The sequence below is a fragment of the Diceros bicornis genome, chromosome 9, assembly GCF_020826845.1.
Source record: "Diceros bicornis minor isolate mBicDic1 chromosome 9, mDicBic1.mat.cur, whole genome shotgun sequence".
In the NCBI taxonomy this organism is placed as follows: Eukaryota; Metazoa; Chordata; class Mammalia; order Perissodactyla; family Rhinocerotidae; genus Diceros; species Diceros bicornis.
In genome coordinates, this window is record NC_080748.1 from 28,170,193 (window position 1) to 28,194,604 (window position 24,412).

General features: G+C 34.9%; 1 protein-coding gene and 1 long non-coding RNA gene across 2 annotated transcripts in view; one reads left to right on the forward strand and one right to left on the reverse strand.

Annotated features, from left to right (window-relative positions):
- FNDC3A (fibronectin type III domain containing 3A) overlaps positions 1-24,412 on the reverse strand; it is a 179,991-nt gene that overhangs the window by 132,333 nt on the left and 23,246 nt on the right. Inside the window, exon 2 of the mRNA XM_058548159.1 lies at positions 16,272-16,409. Within this exon, the coding sequence (XP_058404142.1) occupies positions 16,272-16,370 (99 nt within the window). The 5' untranslated portion in view covers positions 16,371-16,409. The remainder of the gene's footprint in view (positions 1-16,271; positions 16,410-24,412) is intronic.
- The window catches only part of LOC131410194 (uncharacterized), a 151,601-nt gene that overhangs the window by 58,729 nt on the left and 68,460 nt on the right, over positions 1-24,412 (forward strand). The gene's annotated exons all lie outside the window — the stretch shown is intronic.

Sequence of the window (24,412 nt, forward strand, 5' to 3'; positions counted from 1 at the left end):
GTCGAAAAAGCATTCATTAACCATGTCTATACACCAAGTGCTACATTTCTAAATTGCTTTATTAGTATCAACTGAATCACCATTTACCTAGAACCAAGTGTTTTCAAACTTTGAATTTAAACTCAATTTCCTTTCTTACTCTGAAGTGACTTAGACTGAGGATAAGACGACCTAGATTCTAGTCCCTAAACTCTTCCACTCTGTGTAACCTTGGATAAGCTAGTTAACTGTGAGCTTTACTTAGTTTTTCCATGTGTAAAAATGTGAATTGGACTATTTTTTCTGTACTCTCTTTCAGTCTGGAAATTCTAGAATCTCATCATTCTCATTCTTTTTCTAAAAAAAATTATCAGGTTTTTCCCTTTATTTCCACTTCCACAATTGGTATTCTCTAAATCCTCATTACTTTATGCCTGGTGGGGTGGATAGATAAGCCAATCAATTCTTTTTCTGGTGTCTCCCCAACTCCATTCCACTTAATTGTTTAGGTAAATAGAATAATTTCCTCAGGGGTTATTCTAATCATTTCATTAATCTACTTTGGAAACTCTATTGACTACCTATTGCTTATTGTCTCAAATCCAAAACTTAGAATATAGCATTCAAAACTATTTTATCAACTACTCTATCTGTAATGTCTAAGCTTATGTCTTTCATTTAAAACATACAGAAAAGCAGAGTACTGTATCCATTACTTTCCAGAATTAACCAGATTTATGTTGCCAAATTTGCCTCAGATTCCCTTTTGAAAAAGAAATATACATTTATAGATTTTTTCCCCCTGAATTTGGAGTATATTTTTCTCATCTTTGTTTTAATATTCTTAATATGCATGCTTGTATACATCCACTATTAGTATATACTATTGTTTTGTGAGGTTTGTTTTTATCAGTGGCATCATGTCTTACATATCCCTTTCTAATTCACTGTTTTACTCAATATTGTTCTTTTGAGATTTACCCATAGTATAGATTTGAACAATGGAATATTGGTATATAGTATTCTAGTATTCCATTGTATGACTCCTCCAAATTCTATCCATTTCTCTACTACTGGATATTTATGTTTCCAGTTCTTTATTACAAAAAAATGCAATGAATAGTCTTGCACATGTGCCCATGTATACATGTCTAAGATTTTCTGTAGGATAAATATCTAGAAGTATATATGTTAGATTTCAGGTATGCACTTTTTCAGCTTTATTAAATATTGTCAGATCATTCCCCAAAATGGTTGTGCCAGCAATGTATGAGGGGTTCCATTGCTCCAAAGCCTTACCATATTGTCAGATTTCTTAATATTTACATCCTCACTGAGGTTTTAATTCGCATTTCCCTCCTTCAAAACACAGCTCCAATTTCCTTTCTTCCCCAAAACCTTTAATTAGTCCCATGAATCACCCCCAAGGAGACAGGGTACTTTGTATACAGGCACTCTTTATGGCCAACTCTGCAGCTAATATGAAATTCTTTTCTTTATACAATAAGCACTCATTAATGTGCCAGTTAAGTTTACCAGCTCTTTTTGCTTTAAAATGCGTTTTGATATTACATAGATATATAGACTATTAAGTCGTCAATAATACGTTTACAGGTACATATAAGACACTGAGATTGATGCTTACTAGTTAAATAATAGGTATTTTATTCAGACATTCCCCAGGAGGAAGGCATAATGGATAATTTAGAGCCATGGTGAAATCCTGGAAAAAGAAAACAATTTTTTCCAGCATAATCAAGTATTTCCAAGGCAATAGTGGTGAGAAAAGCCTTCTAAATCACTTTTGGCCCATACTCATATACTGTCTATAATGTGTGTATGCTGGTGGGGAGGGGGGTAATACACACTTAATTGTAAATCTTTAGGGGCAGAAATTATATCTCGTATCTAGTATTTCTTATACAACTTAACCTAGTAGTGGTTACCTTAGTAAATGCTTGTGAAATTGAATTGTATTTCAGTTCCTAAAAAAGCACTATTTGAAAACTAACCACTATATCTAAACAATTTTAATTTTAAATCTAATGATTTATGATTTGTCACATAATCATGATTCCTACCTATCCATGTGGAGCAGGCAAATGGAAGATATTTAGGAGACAATTTAAAATACTAAAGAAAATATCAGTGGTGGCAATATTTTTTTTCTAATCGCATTTTGAGGAAGGGAGAAAATGGGGAAAATATGAACTACTACTTTAAAATGATAATTAAACAACAAAACAACAGTGTAAGTTAGCTAATTTTGAACTTATCAAAACCAATCATTTTCAAAATTGTGGCACAGAGAAGATGACTCCATGTCCCTCACCAAAAAAACCAAAACCAAAACCAAAACCAAAACCCCAAAACTTAGGAAATGTTCTCGTACGTTCATTTTTAAAATTTATTTTTGTTCACACAGGAGGTATGTGAATATTTCCTCTAAAATTCAAATAGTACATACATCCACTACGATAGGTAAAATGAAAAAGACAGACAATTCCAAATGTTGATCTGACTGCAGAGCACCTGCGAACAATATAATGCTTATGAGAATGTAAACTTGTACAGCCTCTTTGGAAATCATTTTTGCCATCAGTAAGGTGGGAAAAAATAATCTTACCCTACATAGAGGCAGCAGATATTTGGGGAAAATAACAGTCCTCTACAATAAGGAAGACAGAAGAATTAAGTTTTTGTTTGAGGGAGTATGAGAGGAGTTCAATTGAATTTGAGATATTTTGGGGTGTCAAAGTAGACATAAATAAAAGTAATAGCAGTTACTAGTTGAACATACATAGTCTCCATGACCCCTGCATTCCACTTCTAGGTACATACCCAAAAGAAACGCATGCACATGAACAACAAAAGCCATGTATAAGAATGTTCTTGGAGAACTGTGATAGTCAAAAACTGGAAACAATCCAAGTTTTCATCAATAGTAGAATGAAGCAATTGAGGTATATTCACATAATGGAATATTATGCAGCAAGTACCATGCCATAGGTGGTAACATGGATGAATCCCATACAAGAATTGTTGAGCAAAAGAAACCAGACACAAACTAATAATTATACATATTGTATAATTCTATTTATATAAAATTCAAAACCAGCAAAACTAATCTTTGTTTTGGGGAGGAAAAAGGAGATACTACTAGGAGAGAAGGAGTACTTCTTGGAAAGGGGTACAAGGGAGGAGTCTCTTGGGGTGTTGGTAAAGCTCTATTTCTTTTTTTTTTTTGTGAGGAAGATTAGCCCTGAGCTAAACATCCGATTGCAATCCTCCTCTTTTTTGCTGAGGAAGATTGGCCCTGGGCTAACATCGTGCCCATCTTCCTCTAGTTTACATGGGACGCTACCACAGCAGGGCTTGACAAGCGGTGCATTGGTGTGTGCCTGGGATCCGGGCCTGCAAACCCCAGGCTGCCAAAGCAGAGTGCATGCACTTAATCGCTACACCACCGGGCCGGCACCTAAAGCTCTATTTCTTGACCTGAGGGTAGCGACAGAGGCTATGTTCACTTTATTTTTTTATCAGGCTATGCAGAAATGACTTGTGCACTTTTCAATGAATGTTGGCCTTAAATAAAAATATTCTTAAAATTTTAAACAGTTCAGATAAAGCAAAATTTCTCTATCTCTTGCCAACCAATCCCTTTCTTCAGAGAAGAACTGCTGTTAACAGATGGGTATGTATTTATCCAGAGTTTTTTTTCCTGTGACAGTTGAAAGTGCATGGGGTTTTTCTTCCCCTCTTTTCAATTGTTAGAGCTTTTTTTTTAATTGAAAAAGTAATAAATTCATAAGATTAAAAAATATCCAAACAGTACAAAAGGGTGTTTGGTAAAATGTAAACTCTTCTTTCTGGGGTCAGTCCCTGTTTATAATTTCTTGTGTATTTTTCTGTCATGTGTCATTTGTCCTATTTTGAAAATGTTCTTTTTTGAAAAATCACACAAATACAGCATAGGAATCTAAATCTTGAGCATTCTATCTGGTGCTAAGAAAATATACAACAGTACTTTGAATATATAGTCACCATGGTTTATTAATGAAAAGGAAATGTTATGAGGGTTGAAAGAGCAGAATACAACTTCTATTTCTATAAACATCTGTACAATTTTTGACAAAAAAAAATCTTGCTTTGTATTAAGCTAATGTAAGAACATACAAAAGATCATGGGAAAAATCATCTTTGTAAGAAGTCTCCTTTTCATTTAATATATCTTATTACAGAAGTTTATAATCAGATTCACTTTAAAGAATTTTTAGAATTTTGTGGATAATTTTCAGTTGAATGTATTTCCCTATTTACTCAGTGCTGCTTACCAGTTATTCTTTATTTCCTCCTCACTTCAGCCAAATTATATTTCTTAAAGTCAACAATTTCTATAGAATTCCAGGGCATGGAAGTTGACGAATTAAAGTCACTTAACTAGAGAGGTAGGAATTAGTCTAACTGTAGAATATCTACGAGTGAATTTAACAGAATATCAATTATTTTTAGACTATAATCCATCAAAATTCCATGACCATTATGTTTCTTCTTTAAGATGTTGTTCCCTTCAGAGTTTGATGATCCTGTCTTTCACAATAGGTTTAAACATATATATATTACATTAAAATACCACAAAATATTTAACATGTTAATTTATAATTTTGTCATATTAGCTTGAATTACATGAAAACATTTCGTTATTCACTTTTCAGATGAAATAATTTGTCAGTAAAACACAAAATAATTTGCCAACTTTTATTTTCTTGGAAATGGGAAGAGACATACTCTAAAAATGAACAAACGAAATATGTGTCCCAGTCATTCAATAACAATACTATTTTATTGTTTCATGCCAAACACAAAAATAAATTCTAGTTTGTTTACATTCTCTGGAACTTTTTTGTTTGCTTTTTAACTGATATTTCAGGAAGCTTTTTTTCCTTTAAAATGACTACCTTAAAATTTACAAGCAATTTATGTCTTAGAACAAGAACCCCTGCAATATTCTGCACACAGTACTTGAATATGTGAAGTTGATTTTTTCAGAGCAGCACAGCTGAAAATCATAGAGTTAACTTTTAACAATATGTGCTTACAAAAATGTGATAAGATAAGCAGATTTTTCAGATCTGTACCTAGTGTGTAAGGCTTTTTAGACTATCTCTAAGGAAAAGTTAATGGTTAATACTGGAATTTATAAAACGTATTTGACTTTCTCCTGAAATGTCATAGAAAATGGTATGGTGTAGACATGCAGGAGAAACAAACTCTAATGGGAAAGAAGAGACTGGTTTAATATTTAAATTCTAGCCTTTCCAAAGGCCTCTAAGAAAGAGGAATTTAGCAAATAGCTGTTTTGTTAAATAGCCAGGCAAAGCTACAGAGCAGTTAGAAGACTAATTCGGGCCACGAAATTTTTATGATTAAGGGTCTGGATTAGAATGCTGGAGCACAAAATTACTGTCACAAAAGTGTGAGCTATTATTTTGGAGTCTCAGTAATCTCACCCCTAAGATTTACTAAATGTTTATAGTTTGGTATTTAAGCTATCAGAATTTTTAATGTATATTTACAGATTTATAGCTCTTTAAACTGAAAAATATGATCACTTTTTAAAGTTATTATATCTGATGTTTGGTTATTAGTGAAAATTTTCCTTATTTCCATTTAAACCAAACATGACTTCTAAGGAGATAAACTTTGATCTGAAGTAGCATTAGATAAAAGCTAATCTCAGAAACTAACATCTTAGGATTTGTTTTAGGTGGATTTGTTTTAGGTGGTGCAGAAAGGGAGAAACACCTTTACTTTCACTTGCTCTGCTTTTTTGGTTTGTCCCTAGTGCCCTCTGGACAAAAAGGCTCTGAATATTTTTGAAATAATTCTAAATCAAGAATCCAACCAAAGAACCTACTATGCATGAGAACTTATATCAATAAAAATGATGAAAGCCACCAAGTAAAGAAATTTAGAGACCTATGGTTTATTTATTCTGAATTTCTTAAGTAAAGATCTGAGTCAGATGAAAAAATACCTTCTTTTTACAATTATTCATGTGGCAGGCTTTGAACCAAGTTTTATTCTATACATACAGTCATATATTTATATAATGTGGAGATTATTTCGTACATGTTGGTAAATAGTAAACACTTTGCTTTCCAAAGATAGATGTCAATAAAACAATCTAAAATGACACTAGAAAAATGTTACAGTTCACACAGAATAGAACCTACTCTCTGATCATCTGGCATGTTTTATTTCATTAAAAATGCTGCTTTTGGATGATGCCACCAGGAACGGCAGTGTATGAAGTTACAAAAATCCACTCCTCCATAAAAGCAATGAGAATACAGTTACCCGCTCCATAATGATGTTCAGATCAGTGACAGACCACACATATGACGGTGGTACCAAAAGATTAGTACCATATAGCCTAGGTATGTGGTATACCATCTAGTTTTGTATAGTACAATCTATGATGTTTGCACAATGATCAAATCACCCACCCACGCATTTCTCAGAACATATCCCCACTGTTAAGCTACAGATGACTGTAAAGGCAAAAACTGTCAAAATCAATTTTTTCAGAATTCTGGAAATTAACTACAGGCCTACAACAATTTCTTCAAGGAAAACAGCTGAATCCTGGTATGTACAGCAAGTTTTGTGCCATTTAAATGTGCCCTACTCTCTTCTCTCTCTCCAGCTTCATGGTAGCAATGAAATCCAGCAGACTAGCAGCCACTGGCAGGGACAAAATGGACTTGGAGCTCCACAAAAGCCCCATCTCCAAAGAATTATCATTATTTGACTTGCCTGGCAGTTCCCTGGAAACACCCCCTCGTAGGCCTTGCCTTCATTTGACCTGTCTCAGAGCTCTCTCACAGCAAACAGCTCTCGCTCTAGGAAGTGCGTCTAAAACAATCAGTGGCAGGTAATTTCACATCACAGTTGCCAGAGGTGGTTATATCCCCAAATATCAATTGGGGAAAACAAGAAGTTGACCAAAAACCTTAAAAGGAAAAGCTGGGTAGATGCCCATAGGGGGCTTTAAAAAGCTCTAACAAGTTCATGTCAAAGTACACTATAAACCTAATTTCATTTTGGCATCATAGGCCAACTCACTAGGGGCTCCATCAGAAATTACTAACATTTCCCCACACACACCAAATCAAAACTCCCTCAGTACAAATAATCTCATTCATTCCTATGGCTTCACTATCCCTAATATTCTGATGACTTCCATATCTCTGGCTCAAATTAGATCTTCCTCCTGAACTCTAATCCATTCATTTACCTATTATCATAGTGATTAAGACAATGATATATGATTAGGAGTCTTAAAGACCTGGCTTTGAATCCTATTTTTTGCCTTTCAGAAGCTATGATACTTAACCTAGAAACAAGTAACAATACCTTTCTAATTTTTAGTTTCTATAAAATGGGAATATTAAAGTACTTCTTAGGACTGTTATGAAGATTAAACGAATAATGCACGTAAAGGACTTGACTTAGTATCCGACACAAAGCAAGGGCTCGAACAGTAACAGCTATTATTTTTATTATTTCTAATTACATATCCCCCAAACATCTCAAATTCAACTGAAGTTCTCTCATACTCTCTCAACCCCCAAACTTGCTGCTACTTCTGTTTTCCTTATTGTAGAAGATTGCACTATATTCCCAAATATTTTCTGCTTCTCCCTAAGGTAAGATTATCCTTCCCCACCCCACTGATGGCAGGTTTGGCCATGAGACTTGCATTGGTCAATGAAACATAGATAGAGGTCAGCATGCAGTTCACTATCTCCGCCATGATACCAGCAACATTTTACACAGAGGCTGGGTCTCAAGTGAAAATTATGTGGAGCATAGCCACAAATGACCTGTGAAGGACATGTAGTATGATCAATAAATCTTTTGGTAAACTATTGAGATTTACAGGCTGTTTGTTACCATGAAATAACCTTGCCTATCCTGAATGATAAAATTTATCTTAGTGAACATGGCCTTGCCATCCACCTAAATATTCAAAGAAAAAGCCTGGAAAAATTCTTATCCTCTCTCAGTTTTGTTCTATGGCCAGTTATTCACCACTTCTGGTCAATTCTAGCCCCCTAATATTTCTCAAATTGTCCATCATTAATATGATCTTAATTCAAGTTTTCTTTTTTTTATCTATTACTACAATATTTTCTTTCTCCAGCTTTGCTCCTCTTAAACATTTTAATCTGTATTAATAAATGTATTTCTTTTCTTTTAAATGCTTCAAATGCCTGATCACAATCATAATAAGTGCACAAACAGTTCTTATTAAACTTATAAATGTAATAAAACTCAAATTTTCTTACAGATTTTAATACTGCTTAAGTAGCAAGTATATAGATTATCTCAGTAATATCAACACATATTTCCAAATGTAACACAAAAGTATTAACAGCATGAGTTTGATTTACTTCATCATTTCTATACTTAAGTCAAAGAAAACTCTAGCCCAAAAATGCTTCACTGAATAAGTTTTACCAAAATAATTTTAAGCTTATACAAATTTACACAGAGAATAGGAAAAAAAAATGTTATACTCCGCAATTTATTTTATGAGAGTAGCATATTTTTGATACCAAAGACAGGATATTAGGAAAAAAATCAAATTATAGGTCAATATCACTCATGAACATAGACTAAAAATAAAATCCTAGAAAAAATATTAGCATACCCAAATCCAGCAATATAAAGGACAATATATCACAACCAAGTTAAGTTTACTCCAGGAATATAGCATCAGTTAAACATTAGAAAATCAAGGCAAATTATCATATCAAAATTTAAAGGAGAAACATGATCATCTCAAAAGATGTAGAAAAAGAAACTAAAAATATTCAACACCCACTTACGGCAAAAAATTCTTAGGACACAAGGAACAGAATGGAATTTCTTTAACTTTATAAAGAAATCTATAATAAACATCATGCTTAATGATAAAATGCTAAAAACATTCTCTTTAAGACCAAGAATGAGGATGCCCATCATTACCACTTCTATTCAGCATTACACTGGATGTCTTAGCATATAATGAAAAACAAAAAAAAAAGAGCTATAGGATTATAAAGGAAGAAAAAAACTGTCATTATTTGCAGATGATATGATTTTATACACCAAAAATTCCAAAGAACCTACAAATTATTACAAATAGTCAAAATATAATAAGAGATTATTATTATCCAGCAAGATTGCTAGATATTAAAGCAGTATACAAAAACAAACTGTATTTCTATTCACCAACAACAGAAGATGAAAATTTCACACACACACACACACACACACACAATTTATAACAGCATAGATACACCAACGTCAACTTCAAGGACTGATAGACTCAATATTGTACAGATGTCAATTCTCTCCTAAACTGATCAACAGATTCAAAGTAATCTAAATCAAAATTTCAGCACGTTGTGTGTGTGTGTGTGTACTGATAAGCTAATTCTAAAATTTACATGTAAATGCAAAGGCAAATAATATCAAGACACTCTCAAAGAACAAAAAAGTGGGATGGTTTGCCCTACCAGACGCCAAGACTTAAAGTTTTGGTGTATTTTTGGCAACAGGGATAATCAAACAGACCAATGGAATAGAATTAAAAATTCAAAAACAATTCCACAAATATACGGTCACTTAATTTATGACATATTTATCATGGTAGAGTAATAGGACCATGACAGTCTTTTCAGTAAATGGTGCTGAGATAATTCAGCATATATATGGAAAAATAATCAAAATGGACGCATGCCTCACACAATTCACAAAAATCACCTCCAGCAGATTTTATAATAAAATGCTCAAAACTATACTTTTTTTTCTTTTTCTTTTTTTTATTGATGTCATAATAGTTTATAACTGTGAGATTCTAGTTGTACATTATTATTTGTCAGTCACCATATAAATGCACCCCTTCACCCCTTGTACCCACCACCCAACTTCCTTCCCCCTGGTAACCACCAAACTGTTCTCTCTGTCCATGTGTTAGCAAAACTACACTTTTTAGACGATAATGTAGTAAAATATTTTCATTGTCTTAGTGTAGGGAAGAATTTCTTTTTTTTTTTTTTCTTGTGAGGAACATCAGCCCTGAGCTAACATCCATGCCAATCCTCCTCTTTTTGCTGAGGAAGACTGGCCCTGGGCTAACATCCGTGCCCATCTTCCTCCACTTTATATGGGATGCCGCCACAGCATGGCCTGACAAGCAGTGAGTCGGTGTGGGCCCGGGATCCGAACCCAGGCCACAAGCAGCGGAGCATGTGCACTTAACCGCTACGCCATGGGGCCGGCCCCCGGGAAGAATTTCTTAAACAAGAAACAACATACTAATTCTAGATGTAACGAACTGATAAATTTGACTACATTAAAATTAAAAACTGTCATCAAAAAACACTGAAGAGGGTGGAAAGACAAGCCAGCATATGAGAAGATATTCACCACACTGATGACTGATAAAAGGTTTACAGCTAGAATATATATCAAGAGTTTTGACAAATCTAAAAGAAAAAACAGCATTGGTTATAATAATCCCAGACTAGATACCACCCAGATGTCCATCAAGAATAGAACAGATATCGGGGCTGGCCTGGTGGCGCAAGCGGTTAAGTGCGCGCGCTCCGCTGCGGCGGCCCGGGGTTCGCTGGCCCGGATCCCGGGCGCGCACCGACGCACTGCTTGGTAAGCTGTGCTGTGGCGGCGTCCCATATAAAGTGGAGGAAGATAGGCACCGATGTTAGCCCAGGGCCCTCTTCCTCAGCAAAAAAAGAGGAGGATTGGCGGATGTTAGCTCAGGGCTGATCTCCTCACAAAAAAAAAAAAAAAAAAAAAAAAAAAAAGAATAGAACAGATAAATGAATATATTTGGTACATTCATACATATAGCAATGAAAAAGAACAAATTTCAGCTATGTACAACAATAAAGATAACCTTAAAAACGTTGAACAAACCCAGCAAGACACAAAAGAATAGTTACAGTAGAGGTTAATTTAGGTAAAGATCAAGGATAGGCAAAACTACATTACATATTTGTTTTATGTACTTCTCTATATATGTTATAGTTCACAATTTAAACAGGTTTTGAAAAGATTAAGCTGAGGGCATGTTCTGTGTTTTCTTAGTTTCTGTATTTGTCTATTTGGCATCCATTCATCACAGGGCCAATTATATTAACTATATCTTTTTATTTTCTATATTCTTGATGCTCTGACATTTGTGGCTGAGCTGGCCGGGGAGAAACTGCCCTTCCCAGGGCTAACCAATTCTTAGAGATAGCAAAAAGCCCGGCCAGGAGCACATCTCTCATATGCAAACCAACCAATTCTGAGTCTACAGCTCCAACTAACTCCTTATTGAACTCTTACACACCAAGCCAACATTTTCTTTGCCCTAAATCATTGTAGGGCCAATTACCAGGCAACTAAAGACCACCCATTTAGCCCAAAGCCTGCCAGAATTATTTGATTTTTATTATTGAGATATAATTGACATACAACATTCTATTAGTTTTAAGTATACAACATAACGATCTGATACACGAATATGTTGTGGAACTGATTACCATAAGTTGAGTTAATATCCATAACCACAAAGTTACAATTTTGTGTGTGTGTGATGAGAACTTTTAAGATCTACTCTCTTAGCAAGTTTCAAATATACAATAATAGTATTGTGAACTATGTCACCATGCTGTACATGACATCCTCAGGTCTTATTTATAACTGGGAGTCTGTACCTTTTGATCATCTTCACCCAGTTTGCTCACCCCTCACCCCTCAGCTCTGACAAACACCAATCTGTTCTTTGTATTTAGAGTTGGGATTATTTTTAGATTCCACATATAAGTGAGATCATACAGTATTTGTCTGTCTCTCATTTCACTTAGCATAATGCCCTCAAGTTTCATTCATATTGTGGCAAATGGCAGGATTTTCTTCTTTTTTATGACTGAATAATATTCCATGGTGTGTGTGTGTATGTGTGTGTGTGTGTGTGTGTGTGTGTGTGTATACAGCTTCTTTATCCATTCATCCACTGATGGACACTTAGGTTGTTTCCATGTCTTGGCTATTGTAAATAATGCTGCAATGAACATGGATTGCAGATAACTTTTCAAAATAGTGATTTCGTTTCCTTCAGATAAAAACCCAGAAGTGGAATTGCTAGATCATATGGTAGTTCTATTTTTAATTTTTTGAGGAAGCTTCATACAGTTTTCCATAGCGGCCGCACCAATTTACATTCTTACCAACAGTGCACAAAGGTTTCCTCTTCTCTATATCTTTACCAATACTTGTTATTTCTTGTCTGCCACAATTATTAAAACTAGCCAATCCTAAACTGTTTACCCTGCTTTGCCTTTCCTGCAGAAACACCAATAATGGCTTTAGCCTAGGCTTTACTCTTGCTCCTGGTTTTGCCTCCTGGTCAAAACCTAATGTTTTCCCTGTGGCCTGGCGTGGCATGGCGTGCCCCCCTCTTTTGGGAAATGTAAGTAAGAAAAATTTTCTTTCAACCGCATTAGCCTCTCCCATAAGTTAAAATCCCACAGGTACAAGTGAGACAGTTACAAAATAATAATTTTAAAAAGATTAATGAAATGGAGAAGATTCTGATAAAGAAGCTAGATAGGTAGACTGAGTTTTGAAAGATCTTAACCAAAAGTTTAAATACATTCAATCCTTTTGGAAGGTAAATGAGTAGAAATTACAAAATGCAACGTTAAATTAGTAAAGTGCTGAACCACACAAGCAACCAAAATATCTGAACCTTTCTCTTGATGGTGGCAACAGTGAATAGAGCTGGGAATATTCCATTTGTGCTTGAAGCTCAAATTCCCTAAAGCAGAGTTGGAGGTTCTAACAGGGCAGCACAGGCACTCACATATGCTTTACCTCTTCTATCAGGAAAGGATATAATCTCAAATCAAGCACATGCTTGAGAAAGCAAAATGGTACAGCCATCTTGTAAAACAGTTTGGCAATTTCTAACAAAGTTAAACATAGTTTTACCGTATGATCCAGCAATCATGCTCATAGGTATTTACCCAATTGAACTGAAAACTTACATCCATCCAAAAACCTGCACATGAATGTTTAAAGTAGGTTTATTTATAATTGTGAAAACTGGAAACGATCAAGTTATCCTTCAATAGGTGAATGGATAAACAAACTGGTACATTCATACAATGAAGTATTATTCAATACTAAAAAAAAAAACAGCTATTAAGACATGAAAAGCAATTGTCTAGACCATATTGCTAGGTGAAAGAAGTTGGTCTAAAAAGGCTATATACTGTATGAATCCAACTATGTGACATTCTGGAAAAGATAAAATTATAGGGAAAGTAAAAGTATTAGTGGTCGCCAAGGGTTTGGGGAGAGGGAAGGGAGACTGAGGGAGGGATAAATAGGTGGAGCACAGGCGATTTTCTCTATGATGCTGTAATGGTGATATATGACATTATATATTTGTCAAAACCCATAGAGCTGTACAATACCAAGAGCGAACCCTAATGTAAACTGTGGAACTTAATAATAATATATCAATATTGGCTCATTAATTGTAACAAATATACCACACCAATATAAGATATTAATAATAGGGGAAATTGTGTGGAAGAAGTGGTATGAGAGAATCTCTTTGTTCAATTTTTCTGTAAACCTAAAACTGCTCTAAAAACAAAGTCTATTAATTTAAAAAAGTTGAGGATGAAGATTCCACAAGCAGAAAAAATTGTTCAGATGCTACCAGTCAAAATGAATGATAAATGTCTATTACAGCTTCCCTAAAAGCAACACTAGTAGCGATGATGTCAGAAGGGATTCTCTCTAGTATAATTCATAAGCCAAAAGACCCACTGTGTATGACATAGCATCAAGTATGTTTACCATATAAAACCAGAAAATATTGATGAGGAGATAGACAGTCTAGAGAGCCAAATATAAGAAAATTAATTTGATCTCAAGAGGTGAAACAGTAATCATCCCATAATATATTCCCAAGAAATAGTATAGTATATCCAAGAAAGTCAAGACAAGGGACAAAATGTTATTCTGAAGTTTTAACATCATGGACTCCCCTCTGTCAGGAACTGTCTTTTAGTCTGCTTCTTTACTCTGGGCACCAACCAGGTGGTGTCACATCTCCACAGGCAAGCTCTAACTTGGCCATGCTTGGCATACCAACAAGTTCCTGAGGTAAGACAAATGCCTGTTGTCAAGTTTATTAACCTCCCATCTCTAATTGTTACCTACTTTTGTTCAGTTCCTCACATGCTTCCACAGCTATTGGTCCACTCTCTTACATTATACCTTAGTACGTATCCTTCATAACTATCCCTTAGTCTTTTCTATCCACTGCTTAACTATCTCTACTTTAAGTCCTGACTGGCATATTCATAGTTTCTTCAGTCTTTTAAACATTTATTGAGTGCTTCAATTCAGTTTCAGCAAACATTTACTGAGCTCCTTCAGGCTCATTTCACCCTCATAGCCACAGCTAATCTAAGAAGCTATTATAACCTCTGTTTTATAGAGAATCAAAAATATACAGAGAAGTTAAATAACTTGTCTTAGGTCACCCAAATCAAATCTAAATCTATCAACTAAGTCTTGAGCTCTTTCCACTCATCTTTATCTCTTTCCCTATCAAACTACAAGGCACTCTGCTCGTAGAGAGTGCCTGAAACTTGTTTTTCAAACACTACCTAAATTCCCAGCTCCTTTCTCTTTATCAATCTACAGCACTACTGCTACATGCTACCCATGGTGCCCTTAAGATTTCAAGAAAAATTCTGCCAACAGAATCTCCTTTTGGGGGAAAGAAGAGAAATAAGTCTTGAGAGGTCATCATGGTCTTGTTTCAGCCTGTCATCTTCCACTTAACAGATTATACACTATAGCAACTACATCAATGAATGTACTGTAATTAACTGCTTAAGAGATTCTTTTATGCATCGACTATAAACAACTTGAAACCAGTGATCAGCCCGAGGCAATAATAAGTGAAGACACTTCTAGTGCCACCAAGTAAATGAATATCTGCCACATTCATTATTTTTGAGGGGAAAAAATCTTAAAAGACTTAAATTTGACCATAAAAAGCAAGTTAGTGAAATGAAGTTGCTGCTAAAAGCTATCTGAGCACATGTGAAAATTAAAACCAGGACACACTTTTCAAGCCATGTTTATAAAAATTAGAAAAATTCAGAACCCAAGCCAATTGCTCTTGCTTTTTCAATAGCAAAGTTAACAAAGTAGCCCCTTATTTTGTAAGCAAATCATAATTGTTCATTATAGACACTAAGTTTGTAAAGTAACAAAATATGAATACTTTTTTTCAAGGAGGCAGTACGAGTAATGGTTAGTAGCAAAAGCTTTGTATGATCCTGAGCCTTTCTGAAACTCATTTTGTTTTAGCTGCAAAATAGGGACAGGTAATACCTACCTCACAGGATTGTTGAAAGAATTAAATAAGATCATAAAGTTCTTCACACACGGTTTTTACATAGCGAGCACTCAAAATGTTCCTTCTCCTCATTATTATTTATTATGTCCTTAGTCTTTGTTTCCTCACCTACAATATTAAAATCCCTACCATATAGGGTAGTTGTGAGAATTAAACACATTGCTTGGCACATAATAGGTACTTATGAAAGCCCATCATTCCCATCTCTTTAGGATTATTGGAGGAATCAGGAGTCAATGAAACTACAGAACTATATTTATAAAGCCCTAGGTTGGGGGAAAAACATACCAGCTTTTCAAGAATTGTGTATTTACTTTTGGGAGGGGGGAGTCTGGTGAGGAGAAGAGTGTAGGAAGAAAAAGAAGATAAAGTTTTATTATTATACAATGCAGTCATTTAATCACATAATTAAGTCATGATTTCATAATGATATGAAGTAATGATTTATAATAATCATTAAAGTACAAGGTTAAACTTAGTTAAAAAACAATCAGGGACTAGTACATTGTTTGTCTAAAGTAAAACAAAAATATCTTCAGTGGCAACAAAATAAGCACACAAGAAATTTAAACATTAATTAGTGAGACATTTTAGAAATGACTTCAAAAACAGTCTATTTCATCGTCTTACGAAACCAAAACAATATTTTGAACTAGAGTTTAAAACATTAATTAACAGGAACCCACTACTGTGAAGTTTCATTCTGTTTTAAATTTTGCATTCTTCTGAAAGAAATACACGTGAACTAGACATAGGGAAATAAACATTTCAGTTTCCTTACCTGTTGTGTTCCATCTGCGCTTACAATAGGGGCAGAGAGAAGAGAAATATCACTACTTAAAATCTGAGTTGTATCCAGCAGTGGTGGATGTTCTGCCATTATCAATAAGACATTAATATATTGGATAACCCTCCAACTCTGAAAAACAAAAATATATAGCCATTTGTGTACACATTCTTAAAAATATATTAAAATACAATACATTTAAGATCTGTCTCATTCTTTAACCTAAAGAGATATTCTTGTCAAAGGAAATTTTACAACACTCTCTTGACTACCTTTTCTGTCAACAGACCATTTAACGAAATATATTTCTTACAATTTAACCAACTATCTGTCAATGTAGACAGTAAACTAAGATATATTAAAGCCAATATATCAGCAGCTTCTATTTAAATTCCATGTCTGCCTGTCTCTCTATCCCTTTCATCTCTATACAATAGTTATTTAACCACCACTACTCTAGCCAAACACTGGGAGAGGCACTAAAACGCAATGATTGAGTGAGGCAACTCTACCACTGATTTTTCTCTATGAGCAGAGAAGGTGATTATAAAGACCCAATCCCCCCCATCACCCTATCAGTCTCTAGGAACTATACAAGAATTATGATTTTTCATTGGTTCTTCAGACAGAGCAAAATGGTAGAAAAATTTGCTCAGGATTAGACTAAAAGAACCTTCAAGTTTTCAGTTTTAAGCTATGACACTGGTCTTCTATCATTCTGTTTTTATTATCGTTTTCTAAGTGACACCCACTTTACAATAAACCAAATCACTTCAGTGATAAAAGTACATACATTTAGAAATCTTTAACTGTAGACACAGTATCACTTACATAAAAAAGTAAAGACAACGTAAACAATATTAATTAGTCTACCATATACAACCAACCAATTAAACATTGGCAAATTACAACTCAAGAACACAACTGAGCTCAATCATAAATTTTATTGAATCTATGCTGAAAGGCAAATAACAGACATTTTTGGATGCTTGCAGCATTCTACAATCCAGTAGTTTCAAGATGTCTAACTTTTATAAGACATGAAATTCATGTTATTTACTTTAAAATCTTGAATGTTTGCAGAAACTCTCATAAAGCTGATTTAACCTAAAAACAATTTTCTATTTAGATATATAAAAACTCCTAAAAGATTTTTAAAAATATTCAATACAGTTATCTACTTCAAAATTTTACACTTAAGACCATAGTATGGAACGTTTTATATATTATTTAACTATCTCATAAAAATGCATGCCATTTAAACATAACATATATATATATATATGACATCATATATATGTATATATATAGACAAATATAACTTCTGGCTTAATCTGTATTGCTATATTTTTTAAAGTCCAATAAAATCAGTTAAGTATTTTAAATCAAGTCAAATAATGTCACTCTGTGGAACATACAAAGAATTAGACGATGAGAAAGTCAATGTATTATTTTCCCTCTTACATGTCACATGATTTAGTTTAAGAAGAAATATTTTAGGGAAGCTAATTCAGGATTAATTAGAGAAAGTTTATAAGTAATTTATTTTTTAAAATTAGTAAATTAAAAACATAACCATCATTGAATAATTTTTGTCATTGTATTCTATTTTTAATATTTTATGTAATAAGTTCAGCTAAAACTGTGAACTACCATTATTACTTAAGTTTAAGAAAGTAATATTGAAGATACAACCACAGTTTGCTTTCAGGAGGTGGACTGGAAGCTTTACAAATAGATACAAATTTCTTTTGAACCTCCAGTTAATTCCAAGAACAGTGCTATTGTAGATTGGATCTGAGGCCACATGCTATGTTTTAATATTATTATTCCACTTAAAGTATTATCTTTAATTTTATTCTTTTCAAAAGCTTCATTTATGAATTGCTTTCTTGTTTGGCCACATCCATCACAGAATATGCATAGTAGGTTTTATTTAAGCTTGAGAACTGGAAACTTCAGCCGTGTAACTGAAATGTTGCATTTATAAACCTAAAAATTCTTTTCATTCTTGCCTAAAGAACACTGTCAGTTTCTTTCAATTTCTTCTAATTTTGTTATTCCTACTTCCTATATTCTCATCTTATCTTGTGACCACAAACACCCACTTGTTTTAAGTTATGCATCTATTTTGTTTCTTTTTTATAATGTAATGTTTGATATATGCAAAAAAAAAAAGGGGAGGAGTAATTTGTTGCATTTGCTAATTTCTATGGACTAAATACTCCCCCATGGCCTATTTCAAGCTATCATGGTTTAAAAATCAACCTGAAAACTCCTGAATTTTTAACAATCAACTTTTGTATATAAGATGGCCTCAGTATATCACTGTTTATATCTAAAGCTACATATCAATATACAACTATCTATGTAGCAATAATATAATAAAGTATTAACATTTAGGGAATCTGGTGAGGAAAAGCTGAATATCTTTGTACTATTCTTGCAACTTTTCTGTCAGTCTGAAATTTCAATTAATGTCAAATAAAATAATATTTAAAAAAAATTAATGTCAGGTAGATCACAGATCTGAATGTAAAAGGTAAACCAAAAAAGCTTCTAAAAGATAATACAGAATATCTTCATAATCACTGAACAGAGAAAGATTTTTTTAAATAGCCTATAAATTATGTTTCTTAAATCATAAAGGAAAAGAATGATATATTGAACTTAAAATTAAGAACTACTATTCATTAACAAATATTTTTAAGAGAATGAAAAGGCAAGCCACTGACTGAGAGAAGATATTCACAACATATATAATTGAAAAAGAGAACATATTCAGCAATATATACAGGTGTCCTACAAATCGATTTTTAAAAAATAGAAAAAGTCCAGGGCCGGCCCAGTGGCATAGCGGTTAAGTTCGCATGCTCTGCTTTGGCAGCCCGGGGTTCGCTCATTTGGATGCCGGGCATGGACCAATGCACTGTTTATCAAGCCATGCTGTGGCGGCGTCCCATATAAAGTAGAGGAAGATGTGCAAGGATGTTAGCCCAGAGCCAATCTTCCTCAGCAAAAAGAGGAAGATTGGCAACGGATGTTAGCTCAGGGCTAATCTTCCTCACACACGCACACACACAAAACAGACTGACAATATCAAGTATTAGTGAGGCTATGGAGCAACTGGCACACTCATATGAAATGGGAGTGAAAACTCATAAAATCACTTTGAAAACCAGTTTGATATTATCTACCAAAGTTGAATATATAAATATTCTACGACCCAGTTACGATCCAGCTATTAGACTGCTAGTATATACCAAAACGAAATGGATGCACATATGCACCAAAAAGCAAGTTCATGAAGGTATATAGCAGTATGATTCTTTAATAGCCCCAAACAGTAAACAATCTATATGTCCCTCCACAGTAAATGGTAAATCGTATCTAATTCATCCAATGACTACATAGCTATGAAAATTAATGAACTAGCGATACAGGGAACAACACAGATAAATTTCACAAATACAGTGTGAGTGAAAAACAGAGAATACACACTGTACAACTTTATCAAAAGTTCAAAAACTGATAAAACCAATCTATGGTATTAAAAGTCAGGATAGCGACTGCCTTTAGAGAAGAAGAAAGGATGGGGACTGGGAGGGGCATGAAGGCAATTTCCAGGGTGCTGGTGCTGTTCTATCTCTTGACCTGGGAGACTGTTATGTGATAATTACCAATGAATTATGCATTGAGCTGTACACTGGTAAGTATGCACTTATCTGTGTATACACTCTGTGTATACAATAAAATTATTTTTATAAGTTAAAGTGACTAAACGATCATCTCAATTGATGCAGAAAAAGCATCTGACAAGATTCAATACACTTTCATGACAAAAACACTCAACAAACTAGGAATAGAAGGAAACTACCTCAGCATACTAAAGGCCACATATGAAAAGCCCACAGCTAACATCATGCTCAGTGGTGAAAGACTGACAGCTTTTCCTCTAACATCAGGAACAATGCAAGGATGCCTATCTCACAACATCTATTCATAGTATTGGACATTGTATTCTAAGTCCTAGCCAGAGTAATTAGGCATGAAAAAGAAATAAAAGGCATCCTAGTTGGAAAGGAAGAAGTAAAACTATCTCTGTTCACAAATGACATGATCTTACATGTAGAAAAACCCTAAAGATTCCATTGAAAAGCTGCTGGAACTAATCAACAAATTCAGAAAAAATGCAAGACACAAAATCAGCACACAAAAATCAGTTACATTTCCATATACTAACTGAACAACCTGAAAAGGAAATTAAGAAACCAATTCTATTTACAATAGCATCAGAGAGAGTAAAATACTTAGAAATAAATACCAAGGAGGTGAAAAATTTGTATACTGAAAACTATAAAATATTGCTAAAAGAAATTAAAGACGACACAAATAAATGGAAAGACATCTTGTGTTCATAGATTGGAAGACTTAACATTGTTAAGATGTCCATACTATCCAAACAAATCTACAGATTCAATGCAATTCAATGCAATCAAAATCTCAATGGCATTTTTTGCAGAATAGAAAAATTCATTCTAAAATTCATATGGAATCTCAAGGGACCCCAAATAGCCAAAACAATTTTGAAAAAGAAGAACAAAGTTAGAGGACTCAAACTTTCTGATTTCAAAACATATTACAAAACCACAATAATCAAAACAGTGTGGTACTGGCATAAAGAAAGACAAATATACCAATGGAATAGAATAGAGAGCCCAGAAATAAACTCTCATGTGTATGGACAAATGATCTTCAACAAGGGTGCCAAGACCATTCAATGGGGAAAGGACAGTTTCTTCAACAGATGGTGATGGGAAAACTGCATGTCCACATGCAAAAGAATGAAGTTGGACCCTTATCTTACACCATATACAAATTTTAACTCAAAACAGAATACAAACCTAAACGTAAGACCTGAAACTATTAACACTCCAAGAAGAAAACAGGCAGAAAGCTTTATGACATTGGATGTGGCAATGATTTCTCAGATATGACACCGAAAGCAAAGGCCACATAGACAAATGGGACTACATCAAACCTGAAAACTTGTGTGCATCAGAGGTCACATTCAACAGAATAAAAAGGCAACCTATGGAATACAAGAAAATATTTGCAAACTTAGCTCCTGTTGCTACAAAATACCAGAGACTGGGTGGCTTAAACATTTATTTCTCACAGTTCTGGAGGCTGGGAAGCCCCAGATCTGTGTGCCCGCATCCTCAGGTTCTTGGTGAGAGCCCTCTTCCTGGATTGCAAAGGGCCACCTTCTTGCTGTATCCTCATATGGCCAAGAGAGAGGGAGTTCTGGTCTCTCTTTCTCTTCTTAGATTATAAGGGCACTAATCCCATCCTGGGGGCTCCACCCTTATGACCTCATCTAAACCTAATTACCTCCCAAAGGTTCACCTCTTAATACTATCACATTAGGGGTTAGGGTTTTGACATATGAATTTTGAAAGGACACAAACATTCAGTCCATGTATTCCACCCCTGGCCCCCTAAAATCCACGCCTATTTTGCACGCAAAATATAGTCATGCACTGCATAATGACATCTTGGTCGATGACAGACTCAATATACAATGGTGGTCCCATAAGATTAGTGCCATACAGCCTAGGTGTGCGGTAGATTATATCATCCAGGTTTCTGTAAGTACATTCTGTGATGTTTGCACAATGACGCAATTGTCTAACGATGCATTTCCCAGAACACATCCCGTTGTTAAGCAAGGCACGACTGTATATTCATTCCATCCCAACAGCTACAAAAGCCTTAACTCATTTCAACATAAACCCTATAAAGTCTCATCTAAATCAGATTTGGGTGAGACTCGAGGTACATTCATCCTGAAGCAAAATTCCTCTTAGCTGTGAACCTATGAAACCATTAGGTTATGTACTTCCAAAATACAATGGCGGGACAGGCATAGGATAGATATTCCCATTCCAAAAGGAAGAAATCAGAAGGAAGAAAAGGGGGACAGATCCCCAGCAAGGCAAATACCTACCATTAGATTTTAAAGCTCGAGAATACTCTCTTTGGTTCCATGCTCTGCCCTATGGACTCAGTGAAGTGGTGGCATCATCCCTCAAGACATTCCTTCGTCTTGGTGGACGCCCGCCCATGTGGCTCTGCTGGGCAGAGGTCCCTTCCTTAGAAACCGACATTGAGGCAGCCTTGTCCCTCAGGCCTGTGCACTCTAGACCTGTGGTGGGAGTAGCAGCCCTGATGACGAGTCACTTTTGGGGTCCTTCTTCCCTTTTCTTAAAGGATAATGCATTACTCCCAGCCTTCCTTAATTCCATTCTGTTTTTCTGTTTCTTTTAGTCCCAGATGGCAGTGTTTTCTGATGGTATAATTCCATCTCTCTTCCTGGCTTCTGCTGAGATACTGATTAGGTCCATGGTTTACACTCACACTAATATCCATATCAAATGGTTGGTTGGTCACACTCTTGGTGTTCTCTTCTGAACATGCTTTCTCATTTTTTGCAATATAGATTGGCTGAGAATTTTCCAAATCTTTAAGTTCTGGTTCCTTTTCGCTTAACAATTCCTTCTTCAATTCATTTCTCTCCTCTCACATTTTACTATAAGCAGTGAGAAGGAACCAAGCCACTCCTTCAACACTTTGCTTAGAAACCTCCTCAGCTAAATATCCAATTTATCACTCGCAAGTTCTACCTTCCACAAAACATTAGAATACAAACACAACTCAGTCAAGTTCTTTGGCCCTTTATAATAAGGATCACCTTTTCTCCATTGTCCAATAACAATGTTCTTCATTCCCATCTGAGATCTCAGAATGGCCTTTACCATCCGTATTTCTACCAACATTCTGTTCATGAATATTTACATATTCTTGAAGAATATGAAGGTTTTCTCTCCAGCTCTCCTCTTTTCTTTCTAAGCTCTCACCAGTTGCCATTAGCAGTCCTTTAAAAGCAATCTTGGCATTTGCCAGCATGTGCTTCAAAACTTTTCCAGCCTCCACCTAATACCCCATTTTAAAGCCACTTCCACATTTTTAGATATTCATTACAGCAGCATCCCACTTATTGGTCAATTACTGTCTTAGTCAAGCTTGGGCTCCTAGAACAAAATACCACAGACTAAGTGGCCTAAACAAAAGAAGTTTTGGAGGCTGAGAAGTCCAAGATGAGGGTGCCAGCATGGTCAGGTTCTTGGTGAGGGCGCTCTTCCTGGCCTGCAGATGGCTACTTCACATGGTCAAGACACAGAAAGCTCTGGTCTCTTTGTCTTCTTATAAGGGCACTAACCCATCATGGGGGCTCCACTCTCGTGACCTCACCTAAAACTAAATACCTCCCACACGCCCCACCTCCAAATACAATCACATTGGGGGTTAGGGCCTCAGCATATAAATTTTGGGGGGGTAACATTCAGTCCATAACACTATCAGGTTTAGATACAGTACTGAGTTTTCTCATTCAGTCACTGCCATAATTCTTAATCTGTACTAGTTTACTTACTCATACATTCTGCCAGTTTTTCTTCCTTAAACCTTCTCACTCATTTTCATCCATTCTACCTGAATTTATTCTATTCTAAGGATGTTGCTGTTATAATGACAATAGCCTAAACATAGAATCTAAGGTAGCTAGCTCATGACAATGAGCTTGGCCTGGGGTTTGAAACTTCATCTCTACTTGTTTGAAAAGTATGGGAGAAAATGCAAAGAAGGATCCTACTTGGATTACAGCCACAGTGCAATTGAGAGATCCATAGGAGAAATATGTACATTTAGATTGAGAAATCCAATGTATTTTTCGGGTCTTTTAATTTGTCTACGTCAATGAAACTAAAAATTATGGGACTCCAAGACCATATGTGAAATCATAAGACTATTACATACTCCAGAAAGGTTTTGTATCACATTTAAGTCTAGAATTTAGGAGTAATTGAAAATAAACATATGAAAAAACATTACATAAAAATATTAAAGTTACAGTAGCAATTCTATTAAGATGCTGTTATTAATTTCTCTTATTTCCTCAATTTTTTTGTCATGTGCATATAGTTATACCACTTTCATACAAATTTTGATTGAAAATGGTCAGGGCCAGCCCCGGTGGCCTAGTTATTCAGTTCGGCACGCTCCGCTTCGGCAGC